The sequence below is a fragment of the Aspergillus sydowii genome, assembly GCF_001890705.1.
Source record: "Aspergillus sydowii CBS 593.65 unplaced genomic scaffold ASPSYscaffold_2, whole genome shotgun sequence".
Taxonomy (NCBI): Eukaryota; Fungi; Ascomycota; class Eurotiomycetes; order Eurotiales; family Aspergillaceae; genus Aspergillus; species Aspergillus sydowii.
In genome coordinates this window covers 1,789,848-1,814,464 of record NW_024467860.1, presented here as the reverse complement: position 1 = coordinate 1,814,464, position 24,617 = coordinate 1,789,848, and the positions used below count along the sequence as shown (strand labels likewise).

Sequence of the window (24,617 nt, the reverse complement as noted above, 5' to 3'; positions counted from 1 at the left end):
ACCTCATCGTCTTCTCTCCTCTTTTTCTTACTCTCCTTTCGCCCCCTCCCGCCCCCTCTCTTCTTCGTCTGGTCTCCCCCTTTTTGGTTGATGCTTGAGGCTTCGCTGTCAATCCGTGTTTGACACACTATTGCAGTGCTTCTCAGCATCCTTTCGTTACGGCAAAAGCGACTCGAGAACAAGAAAGCAGGTCTGGAAGGACNAAGAAAAACATTTCACGCTGTTACGAGCAACCGCCGTGGATCCTCGTCGCAGACATCTTTATACGATTTCCGTCAAACCACTCTCTTTGTTCCTCCACTCTCTTCAGTCTGACAACTCCTTTGATGCCCTTTCGATTCGATTTCTCTTTCAGAATCCGAGTCAGGTAGTGCAGCCACTGGACTGGCCTGTGCCTCAATCGACATCGCCGAATACTCAACGATTTGGTTTCTAGCACTCCAAGTTTCCGACAAAAGCAACGCTAGCGATTTCCTTTAGCGAGAGATCGTTTCGCCTTCATTCTTAATATTAGTACTCGCGCTCTAATCCGGCTCCCGAGTCGTTCCGATCAAGGCTCCGACAAATACACGCAAACTCAGCAGGTACTGCAGGTGTTTTGCAGTAATAACTAACTTTTCTGTATCTATTATTCACGGACCCTCGTGCACAAAAGCCCCACCAAACCCTTATCGCCCCGTCGAGTTGACCTGAACCGTCATCTCCCACGTCTCCCTCATGGCTAGTCATATAATCGGGAACCGCAACAGCACTCCAGAAGCCTCGAAATCCTCTCTTCGACCGCCTTCGTCGTCTCGCAACTTGGCTACTCACCAGCTTAGGGCATCCGCCGACATGTCGGGCTTTCCGTCCCCCCTCTCCTCCCGCAGCATCCGCCCTGCGTCCGAGGTATACTTCAACCAGCAGGCTCAGACGCCGAGCAACACCGAGGACCCTCTCGATCGGGCAGCACAGCAGTGGTTAGCCGATATCGATCAGTATGAAACCACTTTAGAAGAGATGGCTGCCGCAACGCTAGACCAGGATTTCAAGGATGAGCTCAGCGCAATTGAACAGTGGTTCCGTGTGTTGAGCGAGGCCGAACGGACCGCTGCTCTGTATGCTCTGCTGCAGCAGACTACACAGGTGCAGATTCGTTTCTTCATTCAAGTTCTGCAACAAATGGCCAAAAGTCACCCTATGTCAGGTCTGCTGTCCCCCGCGAACTTTGGAGAAAAAGGTATGTTTTATTCCCGAAATAGTCTTGTATATTTGTCAGTAGCTGATTCGAATCTACATATAGATGCCATGTCCAACCGTTTGAACGATGCCATGTCAAAGCTCAACGTTGACAGCTCTCGAAACTCTCTGGGCCGCCCTCCACCTTCGCCTGGCGCCAAGCGCAACTCTGGTCTTGACTCATCCACAATCAATGCCATGTTCCCCGACGCAGCCGCTGCCATTGCGAAAAAGAAGGCCGAATTTACCCAGCAGACGGGCAATGCACCCCCGTCTAACAGGAACAGTGCAGTCTTCAATGAGCGGGCATCATTTGTTGCGCCCACTATTTCCGCTCCTGATAACAACGCGGACAACCTAGGCCAGCCACCCGTCTCGCCATGGGCTCAACGCGGTGCGTCGGAGCCCCAGCCACCAATCGCTCGGCCCAAGTCATCCTCTGGACAGCAGCCTATGGGGCAGTTCAGCCAGTCTGGCCTGCGCTCGCCCCTCCCCACGACGCAAACCGCAACCATCCCCGCTCCTGAAATCGAGGCTCCGTTGTTGTCGCCATACAATGTTGGAAATGCCAGCTGGGCTTCCATGACCAACACTCCGATGACTGCAACATTTGGGCAGCAGCTTGGAGCTCCTCACCAGCAAGGTTCTCAAGCTGATATGGTGGCTAATGCCACGGCGATGAAGCTAGCTGCGCTGTCAACTGTGAATAACCGTATTGCACTGGACGATGCTCGCAAGTACCGTCGCGCCAGGTCCAATGATGGTCAAGGAAAGAACACTCAGAGCGCCAATGCACAGCACTCCGTTCCGCAAGGTGGTCTGCAGAGCCCCGGTCTACCATCTTCCGCGAACAATCTCGCTTCTGGCCAGTTTTTGAACCCCCAGCAATTCGCCGCCCTCCAGGCACAGCAACAGGCAGCGATGGCAGGCCGCCGGTCCCGCCCAACATCGCCCGGAATTGCTATGCAGGGCGGCAGCTTAGGGCCTATGGGATTCACCTCACCGCAGAACAACGGATTCTTAACTGCATACGACCCCAACAACCCTCTCATGGGTAATGGATTGGGCACGATTGGCATGGGACAGTTTGGGCTCGGTGGTCATGAGGGCTATCTCTCTGACCACTCTGAGGTCGCCCGCGGTCGTTCCCCGCGTGGTCGTCGTGGTAGCTCAAAGCCTCCAGAGGATCCTACGGACCCCAATCTTCTCAAGGACATTCCCAGCTGGTTGCGATCCCTGCGGTTGCATAAGTACACAGACAACCTGAAGGATCTGAAGTGGGGTGAATTGGTCGAATTGAGCGACAAGCAGCTAGAAGAGCGCGGTGTGAATGCGCTTGGTGCTAGAAACAAGATGCTGAAGGTGAGTTCTCCTTGTTATGAGTTGTAGTTTCTTGTGAACTAACTGGATATTTGTAGGTCTTCGAGCAGGTCAGAGAAGCCAAAGCTGAAGGAAAACTCGAAAATGTTGCAGCATGATATGCTTCTGATTTATACTTTCTTTTTCATTTTTCATTTATTTTTTTCTGCGTTGGACATTCCGCTCTATTCATTTATTTCGATTCTCTGCTGCATTAATTTCGTTAGATTGGCTTTGGGCATAAGTGCCAGGATTCGATTATTTCCTAGAAACAATCTTGGAGGAGAAGTGCCCAGCTGCGTCCGGGCCGGACACCTGCTGGCCAGCCAGTGGAAGCCTGAGAGCTGATTATGTTGTATGTACTGTTCGATGAGAGTGATGTGATGAGCGGGTGCACACGAGCTTGAGAGACCAGGTTGTGTCTCAAGCAAGGTGTTACCCAAATAATTACGACGACGAGCATGTAATGGTTGAGTACTATAGTGACCAATATGACTGTACAAGAATTCTTCACTTAATTTCAGCTCTATACTTGATACTCCCCAGAACTGGAGCCTCTACTCGAAGGCGGAGTTCCGCGGCAGAATCACCGAATAACTTTATCTCCTCCGACCACCGCCATGATCAGCACAACCAACCCATTCAAGCCTCAATTTCCCACCCCAATCCCTCCAAAACAGACGGAGAGAAAGACTTAAAAAAAAATCAAAATGCCACCAACGAATCAAGAAATCTCCCTCCTCATCAACCCCCTCGTCCCCGAATCCGTCCAACACAACAACCGAGTCCGTCACCTCCCCCATACCCCCATCTCCCACCTGCCCGAAAGAAACCCAATAAAGCAAAGCTAACAAGAAAACCAGGTCCTAAACCAACTCCACTCCCTAACCTCCTTTCTCCTCGGTCTAACAGCCGGAATCCTCGCTCTCCAGTCCGCCACCGGCTTCATCTTTTACTTCGTCGGCACGATCATCGTCTCGGGACTATTCCATCTTGTTTTGCTGCACCGGTCGAATGGGAGAGGCGCAGGCGGGTATTTCCCAGGCTCTGGAGGAGAAATTGATGGACTTGTTGTGAGGAAGGATGGCGTTGTTAAGGATGCGGGGAGTGGTTTGAGGAAGGGCGCCTGGAGGGATGTGTGGTTTGGTGGAGGTGTGCTTGGGGAGGCGCTTAGTGGGTTTGTTCTTGGGTGGGCTGGTGTTGGTGGTGTATTGAGGTGATTGCTTTTGGCGTTGACCTCTTATTTTTTTACTTCCCTGGTTCTTTGGAAGGGAGGGTTGGATGTGATGATTGTATTTAATATGCCCATGGGCATGAAGCCCTGGTTCTATGATGGGATAATAAATAGATTCGAGACATTATTTGCTCTAAAACGGAGACGTTTAAGAATAGAAGAGGTCTTTTTTTCAAAGCAACTAGGTACAAATGCTAGGCAGCCATGCTTTATGTATCCTCACGCACGCCACGACGCATAACTAATGCATGTAAATCACCGACTGTTGTGGCACAATCCAGCTGCATCAAATGGATTCTTAGCCCAAAATTGACATGAAGATCCGACTGCAACTCCAGAACAGCCAGCGAGTCAAGGCCGAGACCATGAAGTCGCGAGTTGGACAGTACAGTCTCCCCACTGCCTACATGGGTGGCCACTATCCTAGCCACCTTCTCCATAGTCGGATCGCTTAGACTCATTTCCGTGGCCTGAGTTTCACGAGTTTCACTGTCGGACTCGGAAGAGGAAGAAGGGGTACACTGAGAGGGGGATGAAGTTGCGTTCGAGGTTGAATTGTCAACAATATTAACCAGCCCATGGCTAGGACCTGGGCTTGTCTGTGCGGCGATTCTCTCGCAGATTGTCTCGACAGTATTCCCCGTATCGGAAAGGTTGATGCGGATATCCACATTAAATACGTTCCTGATCATGGCTTCGATCTCCATAATGGCTAGAGAATCCATTCCCATATCTGCTAAGACCGTTTGAGGCGAGATATGCTCTGGAGCACATCCCGTGAGTTCGTGCAGCAAATTCAGAGTCAATGACCAGATATTAGCGGGTGCCTCTTGTAATTGTAAAGAGCCAGGACTGGTAGCAGTATCCTCAGCTCCATGAGGTCTTGGCGCAGCATTTGCTAGTTCAACAATCTGCTGAAGTGTGCTTGTTGAAGTCCTGATGAACCTCGCACCGGTTAGTGTTAGAATCATAAGCCCAGATTCCTCGCGCTCATCCTCACCGGCCTCACACACAAAGATGTCGTAAAATATTTCTCGACCCCGTTTAGCCGACTGCCTGGTATAGACCTGCCAGGTTTGTCCGTGGTTTCTTCCTCCTGTTGCCCCCGTGAAACTCGCTGAAATCGTTGCCTCGCCGAAGCCAGAGCAGGCAAAGAGCTCGGAGCGTTTAGACTCTTCCATACTCAGGGCGTGGATCTCAGCAACTACAAGGAACTGATCCAGAGTAATGGCCCTGCCGACGGAGCTCGTATTCCCTGCTGCTGGCGGAGTGTGGACACGAGCAATGGCTGCATCTTCATTCATGCTAATCGACTCGAGGCCGCGGTATGCAGGGTCGTATTCTGCTACCTTGTCGAAAAGCTTGTACGCTACGCTGCCAGGAGCCGAGAAGACAGCGGTAGTGGCAGCAAAAACTGGGAGACTGGAAGGGAAAAGGTAGGGGAACGTCCTGGCGTGGTCATTGCTGACGATGACGGTCCCGAAAGCATGCTGCGCGCAATCACTTTCTAGGGAAAATTCCCAACTCCATGTTTCGACCTGCTTCATGCGCAGGCAAAGACCATTCAATAAATCAGCGCCGAGAGGCGTTTTGATTTCAAAGCCGACGAACCGTATATGGCGGGATGTTGAGGGAATGCTAGATGTTAGGAGAGAAGCTGCTCGAGCAACCACTTCCATGTACAGGGCAAGCGGCCAGAGAGTTCCGCCCAGAACCTCTCGCCCTCTGAGGACATATGCAAGAATCCAATCTCTCTGATCAAGTTCGAACTTGGAGACATGTGGTTCTGGGCGTGAGAAACGTGCCAGCGAGACTAGCCCGCTGGTTTCCAATGAAGGGTCCTTGCCCTTGGTAGAATCGGTTGCGGAATAGGGAAGCCAGTGTGGGCTTGCATCAAACTGGTAGCCTGGAAGGTCCAGAAGATCGCTAGAATAGACCAGGTTTCTGCGATGATATGCCCAGAATTGCACAGATGACCCCTGATTCCATAGTTCCACGGTGGCATCTACAACCGAGTCCAATGGACTTGTATCTGATGACCCCAGCCGCAGTCCGCAAAGGTAGTTCAACTTGCTGGTTAGCGATTGCTTCACTAGTATAACTGCTCCAGAGCCAGAGCCCGCTTCTAGCCAGGTACATGGCCCAAGATCTCGTTCTATCCGACGTACCGCGTCGCAGAAATAGACTGGCTTGCGTGAATGCTCGGCTACCAGCTGGGAGGTGAATGTCTTCCAGGGGGTAGTCTCAGAGCAGGTTTCGATAGGGATAACGGGGGCGTGATAAGAAACAGTATGGGCTAGGTCGAGGTACTGCGCCATGATAGGGTCAACGAGCTTAGAGTGAAAGCCGTGGGTGGTTTTGAGTCGTCTGGTGGCCAGTGATGCCGTTGATGCTCTTTTCTCAACGTTCGCGATGGCCAGCTCGCTGCCCACGAGAACATGGCTGTTTGGTCCGTTATAACAAGCAACTTCTATAGAGTCATCTCCGAGGTTTGACTCGGACCACGCCAGGGCTTCTGCACCGGCTCTGTCAACCTCGACGGAGAGCATAGACCCCTTCTCGTCTCCCCAACAATCCCTGATTAGATTCGCCCGTCCAACAACAAGCCTTAATGCATCTTCGAGAGTAACGACACCAGAAATACACATCGCGGTCAGTTGTCCAAAACTATGACCGATGACTCTGTGGACTGAAAGCCCTGAGTCTAGCCAGGCTTTAGCGCAGGCATACTGCACTGAAAACAGGCACCCGTGAAGCATTACTATATCTTCAATGGGCTCTCGACTGAATATATTAGGGAATAGCCCGGGTAATCCTATCCCTTGAATAACTGCATCGCACTTGTCCATATTTTGACGGAGATAGTAAGACGAGTCGTACACTGCTTTGTTGAAGCGGAGCGTCGAGCCGGTCTGGCCGCCGAAAACCAGGATAATGGGCTTTTCTTGTTTTCTAGGGGATGGCGGTAGTAGTGCAAATGTGTTTTCGGCAGCCTGTGCGTGAGACTTTAAGAGAACCTGTAGCTCTGGCAGTGAGCTTGCACCGAAAGCTATACGGTGGCGTAGGCTGCGGTTCTGCTGCTGCAAAACAAGGGAGGACACATCGGCCAACGAGAGATATCCTGATCTTGTCTCAATATAATGTGCAAGGGCAAGACAGTATCTTCTCAGACTAGCCTGTGACTGCGTGGATATAAGAAAGGGGTAGCGTGTTAGGGTTTGCGTCGTATTTGTAAAGGAAGGCCGGGCCTTTGGGGGATGTTGGCAGATAACAATGGCAGTATTATTACCAGCTGCCCCATAGTTATTAACGCATGCTGCCCGGAAGTCGCCTTTCCACTGCTGCAGCCGTCTGCTGATCGAAATCTGAGAAGACTCTGAAGGTGGAATCGCGGGATTCAAGCTGGTAAAGCTTGCCTGCGGTGGGATCTGGCCATTCTTGAGCATCGACAAGACCTTCAACACCCCGGATACTCCCGACGCAGCCTCTGTATGCCCGATATTGGCCTTAACAGAGCCGACATAGACTTTATGACTGTTTGCCTGATGCTTCACACTGCCGAATACCTCCCTAGCACTTTGATATTCAACTGGGTCTCCCCGCTGTGTCCCAGTGCCATGGGCCTCGACATAAGAGACGTCAGATGCACTCATAGCCGCCCGAGATAAAACACGTCTGTATAAATCACTTTGAGAACGCAAGACAGGAACAGTAATGGAACTGCTCCCATCCGACTGATTCGTTGCCGTTGCCACAATCACACCAAGAACATTATCACCCTGAGAAAGGGCATCAGAGAGGCGCTTCAGCACGATAAACCCGCACCCCTCGCCGCGAGAGTACCCAGCAGCTGCTGCATCAAATGGTCGACATGGCCCAGTCGAGTTTGTCATCCCTGCAGCTGCAATGCTCTGCTCTGCAGGAAGGCTCGACATGATATTTACCCCTCCAGCTAGTGCAACAGAACAGTCCCCCAGAAGGATACCGCTGCAGGCTTGATGGATTGCTGCCGCGGACGAGGAACAGGCGGTGTCGACTGTGATAGAGGGGCCTGTCCATTTGAAGTGATGGCTTATTCGGCCACTGATAAAAGCCCGTGACGTCCCTGTAAATGAGTATGCTGTTGGCGTGTTGGACTGGATGTTATATTCATAATCGGAGTTCCCGACTCCAACATAGCAGCCAACGTCACCATCCGGATTAGGGCTACCGAAATACCCACTCGACTCAACAGCCTGGTACGCGACTTGCAGAGCAATACGCTGCTGCGGATCCATGTACATAGCTTCGCGTGGAGATATTCCAAAAAGGACATGATCAAATTGATTAGCGTCGGAGAGGAAGTTGCCAGTCACAGTCTCTTTTCCAAATCTGCCAGGAGGAGCCTCGCCGTACATTACCTGTCCGGTTGAAATGATGTCCCACAACTGGCTTAGACTGTTGGCGCCAGGGTATTTGCATGCTGCGCCGATGATGGCAATTGAGGCATCTGGGTAGTTGTAGGGATGAATTGACGAGGACAGCGATCCACGGATGATATGATGATGAGGCAACGCAGCCAGTGACGGGGGAATGCAGCTCACAAGCCCGAGCTCCAAAGTGGTTATTGGCATCTGTGTTCCAGTTGGTGTAAGTGAAGTGATTGCTTTCTTCATATCTGAGAACCAACTCGCCGGCTCCGTGAGTATTGACCGTAGACAGCGCTCTAGTTTATCCTGCGCCCATGGCACCCAGAATGGACCAAAAGGGTCAGAGGAGCATAATTCCAGCAGACTTTGCAGATAACGATCATTATTCCTGTTGTGGTACCGCCCATTGACTGGAACACTTGCCACTCGCACAGCTTTGCTGCTCAAGTCGTCCTGTAGAAAGGGCATATCGCCATTTGGAACTGTGATGGTTACGCTGTTGTAGTCGAGCTGAACTGATATATAGGCCTGAGGATTGTGTTTTTAGTATATCTTCCCACCTGGAAGCAGATGTCTAAAGGCACGTACCTCAGGATACCGATCCAATACCGCCTCCACCATTTCTCTACAACAGTCCACACCCCACCGTGCAATAAAGCATACCATTTCAGAAGAGGAGCTGGGACTGGACTCAACCAACCTTTCAGAATCAACATAAGCCCCAATGCACACCGCAAGCCTCACAGCCGCTGCAGCATTCTGCGCGAGTGCTGTCCGTGTTGGTGAGGCATCAAGCGCTGCGGCACTCAGCGAGCCGATGCAGAGGCCCTGGAATCTCGACATTTTGTCTGTGGTACTTTGATAAACAGTAGTCTGCCGTATGTGGACATGAGAATCATCACTACCATCTAGACCGAGACCGTCCAGATACTGGGAATACTGCGCAATGTGGATTATGACCGTCAACGGGGCGAGGAGGATATTCGGAAGTGTGTCGGGTATATTGAGGTGTGAGAGGCTGTAAATATCACCATTACTCTCATTGCCAGTATCATGATGTAAAAGCCAACCCCGCAGACTGATAATAGGTTCATCTGATAGCGGGTGGAATCGGAGTTCGGTGGCCTTCAGTGTAGCCCATAGCTCGGGAAGAGCTAGCACTACCTCCTTTAAGGCTTTTATCTCTGGATTTGGGCTTTGCGTCAGGTAGGAAGCAAGTTGATCAAGGGTCTCTCGTGTGGGAGGGATTGTCTGGGAGCCGCATACGATGAGGGGTGGGATTGAAGATGACATTATGGACTGGTGGATGCTGAAAACAGTTCTTCAAGTAAAGGATATTGTGTTATTATAGAACAACGTATGTAGTCTATGCTTTTAAAAGCGTCTTTATTGAACTCAATCACCAAAGGTACTATCTAGTATCTGCCGCGATAAACATGTCCAACTCGCGGGTTCAGGATGATACACTAATGTAATGCTGACAGCCAGCCATATAGATTTTAGCTGAAATCAAGGAATAAGGATAACTGCATTGGGAACGGAGACTATAGCGGATAATCTCCGCTATCCACCGGGTAATATCGCCTGGATATGCCAGGACATCTTGCCTTGCAGGATGCCCTGCACGCCGTGCATAGCCCTTAGTATGTACCCACCAGAATTGTAATATAGCAGGCATCCAGTTCCTATACTCGGTACTTTTATTTTACAAGCCATATGTACAAATCGCCATACTCAAGCCTACAAGTAAGACGGCTCTGGCCTTAGGTACAATGATCCCCTGATTCAAGCCATTTAGATTATACCAAACCAGTACAAAAGAACTCAATTTTGTCTGATCTACAGAAGAAAGATGCTGCAAAACCAACTCCAGCTCCAACTTCAAGGCACCGCCATATTCCACAAACTCGGCCTGCTCATCGGCCTCAGCCTAATACTAAGTATAACATGGACAGCCTACACCATCCTATCACCCTACCTCCGCGTCAAGGGCAGGAGAATCTTCAATGACAGATCAAAATCCGAGCTTCTCTGGACAGGCGCAAGAAAGCGCTTCCAGGCCGGTGCGCGAGACCTCTTCAAGGCCGCGTTCGCACAGCATCCAGACGCTTTCTATATAATGACAGATACAGACGTCGAATTGATCCTCAACCCCAAGTATGTGGCTGAAGTGCGCAATGACAAGCGGTTTGATATAGGCAAGTATAATGAAGATATGTTCCACGGGACGATAGCGGGCTTTGAGATGTTTGAGGATGACCACGTCCTGGAACGGGTTTTCGTTGAGACTGTGAGGAATAAGTTGACGAGAGCAATTGGTGAGTGACTCCTACCTTACTTTCTTTGACATTTGTTTTGCAATTTCTGTGCTCTACATGGGTGGATATTAAAATGGACTAGGCAAGTTCGTTGAGCCCATATCCCAAGAGGCCGCCGACGGCTTGCAGAAGCAGTGGACCGACGACACAGGTAACCCAATTTCCAAAGCCATATCAATACACAATCTCTGATAAGGTAGTATAACAGAATGGCACTCCCTCCCTCTACACCAAAGCATCCTCCGCACAATCTCCCAGCAATCGTCACGAGTCTTCCAAGGGTTCCCACTCTGCCGCAACCCAGACTGGCTGCGCATTACGGTAAACCACACGGTGACATTCTTTGAAGCGGCCGAATCGCTGAAGGTATGGCCCCACCCTCTTCGTCCTCTCGCGGCCAAGTTCCTGCCTCTGTGTAGGAAGCTTCGTGCCGAGGCGGAGGAGGCGAGGGCTATCATTGCCCCAGTGCTGAAGGAGAGACGGGCTAGACGGACACAAGGAACCCAACAGGCCAGCGAGAAAAGCGCAGAAAAGGAGAGAGAAGAGGAAGAAGAAGAAGCACCAGGCGATATGATCGAATGGGCCGAACAAACAGCCAACGGCGCGGTGTACGACCCTGCGCTCCTGCAGATGAAAGTTTCACTTGCCTCTATCCACACCACATCGGACCTCGTCAGCCAGGCGATTTTCAACCTATGCAGCCGGCCAGAGCTAGTAGATGATCTTCGCAAAGAGGTCATCTCGGTGATTGGACAGCAAGGCTGGGTAAAGACGGCCATATATCAGCTAAAATTGATGGACAGTGTGTTGAAAGAGACGCAGCGTTTGAAGCCGATTTCTATTGGTATACTCCTCCTCCTCCTCCTCCTTTTTCTCCGTCTCTCTAGGATATGATATGATATGTTAATGATCGATTCTGCTCAGGCACAATGGTCCGCACTACAACCTCCTCTGTAACGTTCACCGACGGCCTGAAAGTCCCCCCAAACACGCGAACCCTAGTATCCTGCCACAACATGTGGACCGACGCCGTGCACGACAGCGCGGCTGAATTCGACGGGTACAGGTTCCTGAAGCTGCGGGCAAAGCCGGGCCAGGAGAACTGGACGCAGCTGGTTTCGACCAGTAACAACCACCTTGGCTTTGGACACGGGATGCATGCGTGCCCGGGGAGATTCTTTGCCGCGACTACGGCTAAAGTGCTCCTTTCGCATGTTGTGCTCAAGTATGATTTGAAGCTGCTTGATGGTCAGAAACCGGATATTATTGAGCATGGGGCGGCGCAGTATGCGAATGTTTGGTGTGGCATTGGCGTTAGGAGGAGGACGGAGGAGATTGATCTTGCTTGTCCGATAGCAGCTGTGTAGTCAGATATTATTTGATAGGATATAATGGAACTAGTTGAGCTACTCATATTACTATATCTTGGGGTAGGGTTTCTTCAGGAATATCATCCCTGTCATAGCCCTCGTTACTACTATCAACAGCGCATAATGAGCCTTATTCGGGACGACGGAAGCCCGGGCCGTGCCTAAAATAACAAAAGTTAAAAATATACCAAGGTCTGTGTATACTACCACTAGTCTCAGATCGCTAGATACACTTGTATAATAACTAGACCCTGAACACAGACAATGCAAAAATACCCTATAGCGCCCAATCTCTCTCTTCAGAACAAGGGGAATCTAGTCCGTGTCCAGAATAACAGAAACAAAAATACAACAATGCCAAGAACCACCAGGCCAGTACGGAGCATTGGGTTCTTGGCCATGCGCCTTTCCATGCTATACTTCTCCCACCCAGGCCCTGAATGCAACGATGGGGCCAAAAACGACAATTGGACCCCGTCTGCAATCAGCTTCGATGCTGTGTTTGCTGGCAAGTCACCGGAATACGGCAAGTAATACCGACCAACAAGTCTCAAGGCCAAGTTCTCGCGCGCATGCATGCGGACTACAACCGAGGCGGAGTTGTAGATTTCTCGCACCCTGGGAAGCCGGACCTCATTAAACGAACGAAGAAAGGATTGGACTTCTGCCATGGGAGGGCAGTTGTCGTGTTCGATGGCACTGTGGATTGCGTTGGCGAGTGCTGCAGCGTCTTCAATCGCGCAGTTTGCTCCTTGCCCTGTATTGGGTGCCATCTGCAGTTGTCAGCCTGGCTATCTGTTCTTAGAAGAAAGGGCTCTCTATACCTTGTGCATGCTATCGCCAATGCAGACAATCCGGCCCCAGTGCCATGTTGAAAAGACGTTTTCTTCGAGGTTTGTTATACCAGCGACTTCTCTTCGCTCCCAGAGACTACCAAAGACAACTCCATCCCAGATATGATCTGAGACGAAGCTTTCCGCTATCTCATCAATATCAGCTGCGGTCCATCGCGGAGCAGACTTATACGGGTATCGCCTGTCGAGCTTCTTGAGAAGGAACCAAAACACCCGACCATCTTTGCCTGGGAATACGAGGAATGACCTTCCATTGTGCAAGCTCGCCACTTGCTCTCCAGGGTAGAGACTGGGAACTGAATCCGATATGCCAAAAACACAGGCGTAGTCGACCGTCATGCCTGTACATGTTAGCCGCCTTTACACCCAGGATCAAGAGGTATGACAGAGACAGACAGACCATCCTTCTCTTGCGCAGTTATATGGCCTGGGAGGTCTAATTCTGCAAGTCGCCACATCTCACGACGTACTCGACTGTGCACGCCATCGGCTCCGACGACAAGGTCACCATGAAAGGTGGCTCCATCTCGAGTGCGTACAGACAGAGTGCTATCTCCCCAGATATGGTCTACAGATACGACCGTCTTCCCAACAAGCACGCGGGAAGTATCCGGTAGAGACCCGTACAGGATCTGAAGAAGCCTCCGCCGCTCCAAAAACGCCAGCGGCAGTCCAAATCTTTCTCGTAGTATTAACAACACAGAACAGACGGGCAGCGGCAGCGACAGCGACATACCGTTCAAGTATTACATTCGGCGACTGATTCGTATGAGTGAAGCCATCAGGATACGAAATATGCGCCGTGGTCAACGGTTCAACATCCTTTTGAATCGCATTAAACAGTCCCAATTGGTCTAGAATTCGTCCACCGTGAGGTAAGATGCCAATCGAGGCGCCCTCTTGGGGAGCGATCTGCTGCCTCTTTTCTAGAATGACGTAGTCCACGCCTAGCTTCGAGAGGCAGTGCGCGAGGGTCAGGCCTGCAATGGAGCCGCCAACGATTATTACTCTGAAGCCGATGGGGCGGGCAATGAGTGAGGAAGTGGCTGTTGATTCCATGGTGTTTACCCTATACATTGGTCTGGCGTAGACTTTGTTTGGAGGATAAATTGTACTTTGGAAAGAAAGGAATAATAATGAATTACTAGTAGTATAGGCCGTTAATTGAGTGAAGATGTGAAGTTGATAGAAAAGCAATAGAGCCGTCGAATCCATCGCCCTTCCTCAACACCCCTGTACTAATCCTGATTCTTCCTCTCTTCCGTTGAAACACAGCTGTATATTGATGACACGGTGTAATTGTAACGGCGCAGGATTCGACATAACTAAGTGGTGAGGAAAGGCCGCGTATTAGTCTACGCTCACTCACTGAACGGACCGTGCTGGGAAGTCGATACCCGCATAGTAAGTCATGTAATTTAAATTACCCGGTGGCTAAATAATAAGCTGGGTAGATTGAAGGACAGAAACAGGGGTATTGAACAGGGGTCTGTTTACCCCGCGGAGGGATATGCAATAAAGGCCGGCCTAACCTTTGATACCAATAAAGTCCACAGCTATAGCATGGATCTAGAGAAATACCTGTGCGGGCCTTTTCGTATGATAGATTTGGTCCTGATTATGCGTACTGGTTTGCTACTAGGAGATTATATTAGGACTCCGTGGCCGTGTCCAGCTCAATAGATCATTGCAAGCACCCCGTCACTAGATCAACAATGACGCTGTACGACACATTCCCCAGCTTTACTTCTCTTTCCAGCCCATTTCCTCTGGGTCTCGGCATCTTGTCCATTTCACTGCCCTGGTTGCTCTGGTACCTGCGAAGAGGAAAACAGGCACATGCTCAGGCTGATGCTCCCGCGGTCTATCCTTTCGACCCAGCTACTTTGGACCGAAAACAGGTAACCCATAATACCTAAGACTAATACCGTATAAACAAACACATTAACTGTAAAAAGTCCGAATCGCCAATCCTCACCTTCGGAAATTCCATGATCCTACCAAATCGCTACGCGCATGAGATCCGGAACAACGACCTTCTCAGCTTTCGGGATGGATTGGAGAAAGTGCGTATATACATAAAGATAAGGTTTTACGATAGTCCACTAATGAAATAATGTGTACAGGACTTTCTAACTACAGTCCCTGGCCTGGAAGCTCTTTTCACAGGGACATTCCATAATGACATTGTCTGGGACACAGCATCAGCGTTCTCGCGCAAAATAGGCTCGCTGATTGCGCCGCTCTCCACAGAGATAGACGTATTCCTGCAGGAGAACTGGTCTGAGGATACAGGTACCCGCCCCTGTTATAAGTGAGACATAGCTACTAAGCACGGAAACCAGAATGGCACGCCGTCCCACTGAACGAGTCAATGCAGCTTCTCATCGCGCAGCTCACAGCACGAATCTTCGTCGGCAAAGAGCTCTGTCGAAACCGTGACTGGATCCAGATTGCACTGGGCTACACCGCAAACAGAGCGGCTGCCATCAAGGAATTGCATCAATACGGACGCCTTATTCCGGTTGTACACTGGTTTCTCCCGTCTTGCAGAGCGTTAAGGGCTTGTGTTAGGGATGCTAGACCGCTTGTTGAGAGTATTTTAAAAGCTCACAGGGAGAAGACGAAGACGCAAGGAGATCAGAAAGAGGAATCAGTAGATGCCCTGTCTTGGATTGATGGCGTTGCTGGTGGGACTGGGGTTAGATACGATCCCACCCTCACGCAGCTCCGGCTAGCATATGCAGCTGTGCATACAACAAGCGACATGATGACGAAGGTGCTGGCTGCAATATGTGAGCATAATGAGTTAATCCAACCCCTCCGCAAAGAAATCGTGGCCGTCGTAAACGAGCACGGATGGACTGAAGCGGCCCTGGCAAAAATGCTTCTGCTGGATAGCGTCTTAAAGGAAACGCAGAGACTGGAGCCGCTTGCTAGCTGTGAGTTTTGATTCATGATCCGACAAGTAAAGAATCCCACGTACTGATACATGTGGCATAGTCACCCTTTCGCGTATAGCCCGCGAAGCCGTTACCCTGAACGATGGCACCCGCGTCCCCAAAGGCACCCAAGCCCGTCTAACAACCGAAAACATGTGGAACTCAGATATCTATCCCGATGCTGCAAGATTTGACGGGTACCGCTTCGTGAAGCTCCGTGACCAGGATGCAGCTGCTGGGACTCCATCCGGCGGCCTCTCGTTCGTCAGCGTTAGCGCCAACCATATGGGCTTTGGGTATGGGAAGCATGCATGCCCCGGGCGGTTCTTTGCAGGCGCAGAGACCAAAATTGCGCTGTGCCATATTTTGCTCAAGTATGATTTTGAACTCGTGGATCCGGGGCTTGCAGGGGCGAAGACGGACGGGATGATGATTTGGAGGGACAAGAGGGCGATGATGAGGGTTAGAAGGAGGAGCGAGGATATAGGGCTGGAGTTTTAAAGTAGTTTGGTTATAATTTCATTTGAAATTGCCTATATATATATTTTCACCCAACTTGCAACAGCATAGCACACCATAAATCACTACCACAACAAAACAATGCCCTAACAGCCCTCCCCCCCAAGAAGCAACTCAACTACACAAACAAAAACCGTCCAAACCCCCAACGCAAAATTCTCCCTATGCAAAGCACCCCCACTCTCCGGCCTGCTCTTATCAAACCTCACCAACTGCCCCAAGAACGACCACACCCAAACCCCCATCCAACCCCCCCAAAGCCACCGTGACCCCTGCCCACCGTATAACTGCCACCCGACAGCCCCAAGCACAAGCACCGCAAGAACCACAAGCAAGTGGTGGATGTAAGAGCCAGCCAGGACATAGGCCGAATTGACGTTCATCTTCTGGTCGTCGACGATGTCTTGGTAGCTGTATGCGGTGTTTAGGTAGAGCGTCCAGGTGAATACCGTGACAAACATAGGCAGGCTTTGGGTTATAGATGCCGAGAGGGACTGCGAGTGGCCGTTTATTGCGAGGACGCCGATTAGAGACGGGTAGGCGAGTGTGAATCCGAGGAGGTACTGCGGGTAGATCTGCAGACGGCGGAAGATAGGGCGTTTGGCGAAGGGGTACAGGATTGTGCTGAGGGTTACGGGGAGCATTGCTGCTTGTCTGAATAGCGTTCTTTGTTAATAACCTGAAAATGTTCTGACAAGGCTTCTGCGGACTTACACATTCTCTCCCTCTAGCATCCATGAAACTAGGATCCAGCTTGATATAAATTGAAACGCCATCCATACTAGCGCTTCTGATGTGGTGACAGCTCCCCTTGCAAGCGGGCGGTTCTTTGTCCGAGCTACTTGTCTGTCAATGTGCAGGTCTATCCAGTCATTCCAGACCATCCCGGCGCCGCAGAAGACGAAGCTGCATATGAAACAGAGAAGGGCTTGACTGAGGACATATTCGGATGTGATTGAGTCTGGGGAGTAGGTGATCTTGTGGGATCCGGCTAGCACGGTAGCCCAGACTGTACACGAGGAAAAAGTTAGTTTGGATTAGATAGAAGAATGGAAAAAAGAAGAAATGGTTGTTTACCTCCGGAAAAGGTGGCGAGGAGTGGGTTGTACCGGTTGAATCTTGATAAGGTGATGAGGTCAATGGCTAGTTGTTTCGTGTTTCTCTTTTTGTATGCCATTGTGCTTTATCAATCGTCTGAGGTGCAAGTATACTATGAGTTCAATAGGGATGGACAAGGAACAAAGGTTTAGCTTGGACTACACGTATTTAAGGTATTTAGCTGTGACGGCCTACTACATAGAAGTGGCAGCCGTAAGAACAGAAATGCGTACTTTTTAGGGCATCATTCTCTACTTTGGCCATGCGGGGTCTCTACGTCGATTACTGTTGTATAGTAATTGAAAGACCCTTGTTGATTTCCTAGGCACTTGCTGTGTTCCACCTTACACCTGGACGCTATTAGGTCGGTCTTCCACGGCAAAATGCGAGGGAAAAGTACCTTCAAGTCACCTTGTAGGTATCCACCAGATACTGCTCTGCAACCACATACTATACCGACAGAATCCAGGCATAGGGTTTAGCCTAAAGAAGTCGCCATCGATGAAACTACCCGCTGGCATGCACTCCATTCTCTAATTGACACGGCCAAAGGAAACTCCTTTCCCCCCGCTTCTGTTTTGGTTATACTCTGCGCTCTGGAGGGGCTCATACAGGGTCAAGATTCCTACGGATATGTATAGCATTCTGCACGGGGAAGACTAGTAGTGTATAGTATCTTTTGCCAAGTACGTGTTTATACTCTGGTCCCTGATCTGCATAACGCACGGATAAAACCAACAAGTCCCTGTTATGTTGGGGATTGGAAGGCCAAGACTCCTCCCAGTTCGTCAGGGATAGAGTTCTCGTAACGGTTTTAAGAGCTACGTATCGACTAGTACTGCATATCTATTCTCTAGCTGAGGAGGGGCAAGTAATAATACTGTTAATATAGTTTTCTCGATTAAAGACTTCTCGGCCCGCATCTCCGTCGTATCTTATCTCCTGGACTTGCGCCCTGTAATCCTTGCATCTTTATGCAACGGACCGGAAATTAACCCTTCTGTAGCTGACTGCATGGATGCCTAGACTTGTACTTGTTGGCGTTGGTAATTGTTGAGCGCTCATTGGTGTCTTGACTAGGTACTACGTGTTCAGATCCAGTGAGCCTAATAAATCCATATACTAGTATGCAGATAGATTGTAACGTTTAGTTGGTATGTCAAAATGCCCATCTTTCAAGTAATTGAAAAACAGATATTTCTGCATGAGAGTAGGTTTCAAATTCCAGAGTAATATCTGCCTAGTTCACTTCAATTCCAAAAAGTCCAATATACCTCCCAATCCAGGTGCACCCCCTCCAAAATCCGCAAGCAGAGCCCTAGCCGCCGCCATCAACTCCACCAACTTCAGCCTCGTATACTCAAAACTGCCCGTCTTCTCCAGAATGCAAATCGTGTACCTCTTCACAGCCTCGTCATCCGTCTTCTGACGCAGAATGTTCATCAGTTCAGAGCTGCTGCTGCTGCTGCTGCTGCCGCCGTTTGCTGCGCCACTCCGGATACTGTGCACAATCGGATACGAGAACTTGCCCTCGGTGATATCCTCAGCAAAGCCCTTGTTCTTTGCGTACTGCTCGTTCTGGAGATTCTGGTAGTCGTCTCGGATTTGGAAGATTATCCCTAGGAGGTCAACTAGCGGGACACAGTCGCTGTTCAGTTTTCACGTTAGCAAGCAAGCAACTTCCTTGTCACGTAATTATTATTTCAAGACTTGGGAAGTGTATATACTCATCAACATCACTCTCCAGCTGTATAAGCTTAATCGCCAACCGAAACAACCCACCAGTCTTATTCGCCACCATCTCAAGGTACTCCTCCTCAGTGGGACAAGTAAGGGAATCTCTCCAGTACAGATCCATTCCCTGCCCTCTATGCAGCCGCAGCAGCTCCTCGGTGAAGATGGCAAATGCAGCGTTGCATTTCCGCAGTTTCAGCACCTCGCTCTGCGCTTGGAAGTAGGCGTAGTTGGCGGAGTTGATTGTCTGCGGGATTCCGAAGATGCTGTGCGCGACGGGGAAGCCGCGTCGGAGTTTGGAGGAGTCTTCGATGTCGTCGATTCTGCGGTGTATGTTAGATTACTGGGTTGGTTTTATGTGTATAAGGGTTGAATGAAGGGGTATACAGCAGTGAAGCTACGTGGAGCAGCCCGACTACCCGCTTTATGATCTCGAGTTGCTCGTCGGGGATGCGGAACAGCTCGTTAAACGCTGAGATGAGCTTTCCGCGGATGTCTTTGCCTGGTAGGCTTGTTATGTAGTGCAGAGGAGCGGAGATTATCTAGCCGGCCTTAGTTAGTGTGCTTCTTGGGCTACAGGGGAAGATATACCTCTTCTTCCATGTTCTTGCACTGGTTGACGGCGTCTGGTCCATTCGTAACTGGAATCAAGTCCTCGGGTGTATGTGATTTATTGATGGAGTGCCCGTTTGTCTGCGAGAGGTGTGGGTTGTGTATCTTCCACCGTGGTGGATGGCACTGTTGGTACGGCTGGGGGGCATTGAAGGTGTCGAACAGATGCATTGTGCTGGGAATAATAGCTAGCTGAGTTTGAAGTTGTAGTACAGAATGAACGAACTTTGGGGATTAAGAATAATAGTCTTCGTATATGTTCGCAGATTCTATGGAGGAGCAGATTGCCAATTTAGGATGGATATTGATACAGACATCGCGATGTGCAAAAGAACATGTAAATTCGCAATACCGGTGACAGTACAAATGTGCGAGCATTATATTGTAACAGAAGATAAGCTGGCTTTAGTTTTGACCTTTGAGATGCATATTATGTCTTAGGGCTGCACTAACAACAGTTGCAACTCCGCGTGTCTGAACCGGTAATACTCTGCGCAGACAGCAGTGAAACAGCAACCGAAAACAGACACGGCGAGTATTCCGAATGATACGAGAATGAGGGGCTCATCCACACCTTGGCCGTACAATTGACACTGTGCTTCCCCTCAACTGAGATGAAGATAGAAAGCGTCTCCCATCTTCTAATTCTCACAACCAACACACTCCCGCCGCAGGTCAATCATGGAAGAAGGCTGGGATTTTGACTCCTCCCCTCCCTCATTCAAACAAGTCCAACCCCTGCTGCTCCTCCTCTTCTCCATCTCCGGCACAGGCTGGCTCCTAAACTACATCACGACAATCCGCACCGCGTATCGCGACCGCACACCAGGCGTGTCCCTGATAGCCCTAACCAACAATCTAGCATGGGAACTCGTATTTGCAATCCTGCACCCGCCACCGCTGCCAGTCGCGAAAGTTATACTGCGCTCGTGGCTGTTTGTTGATGTCTTTGTTATATACACCACGGCCAAGTTTGCCCGGCTTCGAGTGAACAACTCCAACGTGCCACTTCTCCAGAGATATCTGCACCTCTTTGTCATTGCGGGGATTCTGGGCTTCTTTTCGGGACACTGGGCGCTCTCCGTGCTGCTTAGCCCGATCAAGGCGTTTTATTGGAGCGGGATGATGTGCCTGGTGGTGATGAGTGGGAGTGCGTTGGGGATTCTGGTTCAGAGGGGACATACGCGTGGGATGTCGTACGGGATGTGGTATCTTTCCTTCTACTCAACTGCGCAACAACAGGTACATGCGAGAACTAACTTCAATGGTGCAGGCTCTCACGGTTCATTGGGTCGATCTTTGCGGTGGCGAGTTTGTTCCTGCGGTCGACGTACTGGCCGCAGGTATGGGGATGGTCGGATAATATCCTGATGCGGTGGTTTTCTGGGGCGTTTCTTGTGCTGGATACGCTGTATGGTGTTTGCTTTTGGTATACGCGGCGGGTTGAGCGGAGACAGAGGCAGAAGATGACATGATTACTAGACAGCCTTCTTAAGGCTGGGCCATATCTCAAGCTCTTAAGCCAGTTTCCATATTCGAACAATTACTCTTGAGGCTGGTCTACATACAGTACTACTAAGCCAGATTCGCCTTCTCAGAAACAGCAGCAACCCTAAACCCACGTCTAGGAGCATGCACTCTCACCGAGACCTCGCCCTCCGTGGTATCCAGCGTAATCTCCCGACTGGTGAACCCAACAAGCTTCCCCCTCGTCTTATGGTTCGCCCCCGTATCAGCCGGCCACAGCAACACCTCCTGTCCCTGATACAGCCCCTGAGCCCTAACAACCGGATCCTCCTGCTCAACACGCGCCTCATATTGGTCCTCAACACCAACCTTCCCCAACCACGCAGCAACCTTCTCCCCAGAAACCGTCTGCGGTCTCCGCGATAACCCGCCCTGTGCCCTCGCAACAGCCCCCTCGAACCTCTCAACCCAGCTAAACACCCTCGGGAACGTCTCCGCAGTGATATATTCCCCAGGAAGCGCTCCAGGCGTCTTAATCAGCCAATGAAGCGGCCAGACAAGCTCGATATCCGCCAACCCAGGGCTCTCCGTTTCAGCAACCCACTGCCGGCCATCAGCCAGGAGGGTGGATTCTAGGAACTCCAGCGTCTTCTTTACTTCGACGATTGCGTCGTTGCGCGCGGGGAGGACGAAGTGCTCTGCGAAATTAAAGCCGGGGGGCCCGCCGAGCATCTCGGCGCGGTCTTTTAGGAATGTTTCGTCGTGGATGAGAGGGGTTGAGGGGAGGAGGACGCAGACGATGTTTTTGAAGAGCGGGGTGTCGAGGGTGTAGGAGGCGAGGAGGTGGGTGAGGGTGCGTTGGGAGGGGGTTGCGGTGGACTTGAAGGGCTGTTTGGTTGCGGATGATGATGGGGTGAAGCGTTCGAGACGGTCGAGGATCAGGGGGGTGTCGAGGTAGATGTCGCGGCCGATTGCGAGGAGGGGGATGCGGCGGTAGCGGATGCCGAGGCGGGCGAGGTCTGGACGGGGGAGGATATTGGGTTGGATCTATATATGTTAATTATTGATTATATTTAGTGATATTGTGGACGGACGCATTCATCGTATGGGATGCCGCGCAGGGCCAGATAGTACAGGACTCTGGCGGCGAACGGCGAGCCGGGATAATGGAACAGGACAACCGGAGGGGAAGACATGTCGATGAGAATGAAAATGCGAATGGAAATGAGAATGGAAATGAGAATGGAAATGAGAATGGAAATGAGAATGGAAATAAATGAAAAAGAGAAAGAGAATTGTTAGAAATATAAAAGGGAATGATATACTGCCCGCTTGGTTCCTCGGCAATTCGGTTTCGGGCTGCTATCAGATCCACATGGCTATGACGATCTATGAGGACATCAATCAGGACCAACTGCAGACAGGAATTACTCCGTAGGGTGTTTCAAAACTGGGCCGTTTCCCGGTGCAGATCTGCCTCCACCGTCATCCAAGGTACACTAACACCGTACACCGTACTCTCCGCGACGGTAGTATACGTCATTATAAAGCCACCTGAACAAAAATAGAAGAAGAAAAGCTATAAAATACAACATCCAATAGATTGTTTGGCTGTGATAGGAGACGTACAAGTTTTACTCTGTTGGCTTAACTGCAGGTCGTCCACTGCTGCACAATTTAGTTCAGGCTTTTAGGGCTTGTCTGTTCCGAGTTGAGGCCGTAGAGCAGACTGCATGTAGCCAGCATGCAAATATACCAAGGCATATTCAAGATACTACTATATCAAGATACTTCTATACCAATCAATCCCGAGGTTTATTATTTGACGCGAAAACAGTATATAATCTAATCGGCCTCGGCGCTCAGTGGATTACAATATCAATCCCAGCATATCTCGCACCGTCCCAACAATCCGAAAATCAGGCTATGCTTGTTGTTCGACTTAAATAGTCCGAACTGTCCTTGAAGACTGTAAATATCTTTTGTACGATTATAACGAAATTTTGCAATATGATCAACTTCTTTACTACTCCGTCCCATGAATGGGTGAACTACCACTGGGCAGTCATCACCGTACTCGCCGGCTATACAGCACTGGCCTGGCTCCTCCGATACCGCCGAATGAGAAAAATACAGGCCCCCTTCATCTCCAGCAAAAGACAGCTATCGTCCATGACAGTCCAAGAATCCTACGAAATAATCACGCAGCTCCAGACCCTCGAATTCCCGTATGCATTTGCCAAGGGTCGTCGGATGGCGTTGCTAAAGGTATACTCACACTCACTGAGCCAGTTACATTACCATAGGTTTAACTGATGTCTTGTCACAGGCAGGAGGAATCCCAAGCATGTCGAAGCTTTTCGCCGTAACAGGCCAGAACAACAAGCGCAATGCCGGGAGACGGGCAGTCGACACGGAGATCCTCCTGCGGGAGGCGCAGTCCAAGCCGCGAGACTCGGATCGATATGCGACCGCCGTGGCGAGGATGAATTACCTGTAAGACTATACACGCACACCCCACACTATGAGTCTTAAGGGATGGTGTTTGACTGCTGACTTGGGTTCAGACACAGCCGCTATCGCCGCGCCGGGAAAATCACCGACCCAGATCTCCTGCACACACTGGGCGACGGCCTCGCAGAGATTTTGAATGTAGTCTCGCGAGAGGAATGGCGCGATTTCACAGACGTCGAGAAATGCGCCCTGGGGGTGTTCCATCGTCATCTAGGCGAAGACATGCGTATCCCGTTCGACCCGCTTCCTTCAGCATCGAAGGGGGGCTGGACTGATGGGTTGCATTTCGCCATGGAACTGGTAGATTGGACGATCCGGTATGAAGAGGAGGTGGCGAGGCCGACGGCGACGAATGACCAGTATGTGAGGGTTTATGTGGATTCGGCGCTCTCGTCGCTTCCGGGGGTTATGAGGACGGCTGTGCGAAAGATGTTGGCATACGGGTTGGATGATGTTATGAGGGAGAGTTTGTGGTAAGTTTCTAAAGACATATGCTACGTACTCAGCTTACTTTTTACCATTTCAGCCTTGAGCCCCCCGGGCCGATATTCTCTTTCGTGCTGGGTTTCGTCCAGGAAGCACGGAAGCTGTTCCTTCGATATCTTGCCCTTCCACGTCCTTCGTTTCGTGCTGTCAACCCTGTACATGACGCACCAAATCCCGGAACGGGCTTGTATAATTTCCAAAGAAAGGGCCTACAGCCGTGGTATATGAAGCCCGACTTCAAGTCGAAATGGGGACTCGGCGCGTTGCTAGTCAAAGTCTTCGGGGGCAGAGTGCCTGGTTCACACGGTGATCGATACATGCCGCAGGGATACGATCTGATGACTATTGGCCCGGAACCGCAGAAAGGGAAGGGGATTGAGGAGATGGAGCTGGATATCGAGGTTATCACGGCAAGGGGCGTCGCTACATGTCCGTTTTCTCAAGCGAAATCAGGAGGGCTTAATTAGGATTGTTGCGTTCCAG

General features: G+C 50.5%; 11 protein-coding genes across 11 annotated transcripts; 6 read left to right on the top strand and 5 right to left on the bottom strand.

Moving 5' to 3' along the window:
- The first annotated feature begins 433 nt into the window (after positions 1–433).
- On the top strand, positions 434–2,825 carry ASPSYDRAFT_639570 (RNA-binding protein VTS1). The gene is made up of 2 exons (XM_040850264.1): positions 434–1,219; positions 1,283–2,825. Exons 1-2 carry the CDS (start codon positions 718–720, stop codon positions 2,605–2,607), a joined length of 1,827 nt encoding a protein of 608 aa, XP_040706181.1. The 5' UTR covers positions 434–717; the 3' UTR covers positions 2,608–2,825.
- Positions 2,826–3,287: 462 nt separating this feature from the next.
- On the top strand, positions 3,288–3,797 carry ASPSYDRAFT_55250 (EMC6 family protein; the record flags this gene model as incomplete). Its single annotated transcript, XM_040849008.1, has 2 exons — positions 3,288–3,362; positions 3,441–3,797. 2 exons carry the CDS (start codon positions 3,288–3,290, stop codon positions 3,795–3,797), a joined length of 432 nt encoding a protein of 143 aa, XP_040706180.1.
- On the bottom strand, positions 3,531–9,527 carry ASPSYDRAFT_1167597 (non-reducing polyketide synthase spyA). Its single transcript, XM_040840191.1, has 2 exons — positions 8,809–9,527; positions 3,531–8,748 (listed from the first exon to the last, which is right to left on the bottom strand). The coding sequence occupies exons 1-2, from the start codon at positions 9,511–9,513 to the stop codon at positions 4,021–4,023; spliced, it is 5,433 nt and encodes a 1,810-aa protein (XP_040706179.1). The 5' UTR covers positions 9,514–9,527; the 3' UTR covers positions 3,531–4,020.
- A 545-nt stretch (positions 9,528–10,072) lies between these two features.
- Positions 10,073–11,905, top strand: ASPSYDRAFT_86061 (cytochrome P450; the record flags this gene model as incomplete). Its single annotated transcript, XM_040851599.1, has 4 exons — positions 10,073–10,538; positions 10,621–10,689; positions 10,747–11,382; positions 11,463–11,905. The coding sequence occupies 4 exons, from the start codon at positions 10,073–10,075 to the stop codon at positions 11,903–11,905; spliced, it is 1,614 nt and encodes a 537-aa protein (XP_040706178.1).
- Positions 11,906–12,184: 279 nt separating this feature from the next.
- On the bottom strand, positions 12,185–14,085 carry ASPSYDRAFT_76241 (FAD-dependent monooxygenase spyC; the record flags this gene model as incomplete). Its single annotated transcript, XM_040850844.1, has 5 exons — positions 12,185–12,681; positions 12,733–13,103; positions 13,163–13,440; positions 13,499–13,771; positions 14,069–14,085. The coding sequence occupies 5 exons, from the start codon at positions 14,083–14,085 to the stop codon at positions 12,208–12,210; spliced, it is 1,413 nt and encodes a 470-aa protein (XP_040706177.1). The 3' UTR covers positions 12,185–12,207.
- Positions 14,086–14,472: 387 nt separating this feature from the next.
- Positions 14,473–16,473, top strand: ASPSYDRAFT_41029 (cytochrome P450). Its single transcript, XM_040846198.1, has 5 exons — positions 14,473–14,663; positions 14,721–14,828; positions 14,889–15,057; positions 15,108–15,704; positions 15,766–16,473. The coding sequence occupies exons 1-5, from the start codon at positions 14,478–14,480 to the stop codon at positions 16,203–16,205; spliced, it is 1,500 nt and encodes a 499-aa protein (XP_040706176.1). The 5' UTR covers positions 14,473–14,477; the 3' UTR covers positions 16,206–16,473.
- ASPSYDRAFT_171230 (prenyltransferase spyF) lies at positions 16,064–17,429 on the bottom strand. Its single transcript, XM_040843415.1, has 3 exons — positions 17,301–17,429; positions 16,938–17,232; positions 16,064–16,877 (listed from the first exon to the last, which is right to left on the bottom strand). Exons 1-3 carry the CDS (start codon positions 17,398–17,400, stop codon positions 16,310–16,312), a joined length of 963 nt encoding a protein of 320 aa, XP_040706175.1. The 5' UTR covers positions 17,401–17,429; the 3' UTR covers positions 16,064–16,309.
- Positions 17,430–18,566: 1,137 nt separating this feature from the next.
- Positions 18,567–19,838, bottom strand: ASPSYDRAFT_86057 (geranylgeranyl pyrophosphate synthase spyE; the record flags this gene model as incomplete). The annotated part of the gene is made up of 4 exons (XM_040851598.1): positions 18,567–18,969; positions 19,049–19,378; positions 19,443–19,597; positions 19,647–19,838. The coding sequence occupies 4 exons, from the start codon at positions 19,836–19,838 to the stop codon at positions 18,567–18,569; spliced, it is 1,080 nt and encodes a 359-aa protein (XP_040706174.1).
- Positions 19,839–20,348: 510 nt separating this feature from the next.
- ASPSYDRAFT_102599 (uncharacterized protein) lies at positions 20,349–21,010 on the top strand (the record flags this gene model as incomplete). The annotated part of the gene is made up of 2 exons (XM_040839767.1): positions 20,349–20,875; positions 20,941–21,010. Coding segments are annotated over 2 exons (597 nt in total), but the record flags the coding sequence as incomplete, so codon positions are not given.
- A 232-nt stretch (positions 21,011–21,242) lies between these two features.
- ASPSYDRAFT_86055 (uncharacterized protein) lies at positions 21,243–22,330 on the bottom strand (the record flags this gene model as incomplete). The annotated part of the gene is made up of 2 exons (XM_040851597.1): positions 21,243–22,181; positions 22,229–22,330. 2 exons carry the CDS (start codon positions 22,328–22,330, stop codon positions 21,243–21,245), a joined length of 1,041 nt encoding a protein of 346 aa, XP_040706172.1.
- Positions 22,331–23,144: 814 nt separating this feature from the next.
- ASPSYDRAFT_55242 (uncharacterized protein) lies at positions 23,145–24,601 on the top strand (the record flags this gene model as incomplete). Its single annotated transcript, XM_040849007.1, has 4 exons — positions 23,145–23,402; positions 23,464–23,630; positions 23,702–24,121; positions 24,175–24,601. 4 exons carry the CDS (start codon positions 23,145–23,147, stop codon positions 24,599–24,601), a joined length of 1,272 nt encoding a protein of 423 aa, XP_040706171.1.
- Between the last annotated feature and the right edge of the window lie 16 nt (positions 24,602–24,617).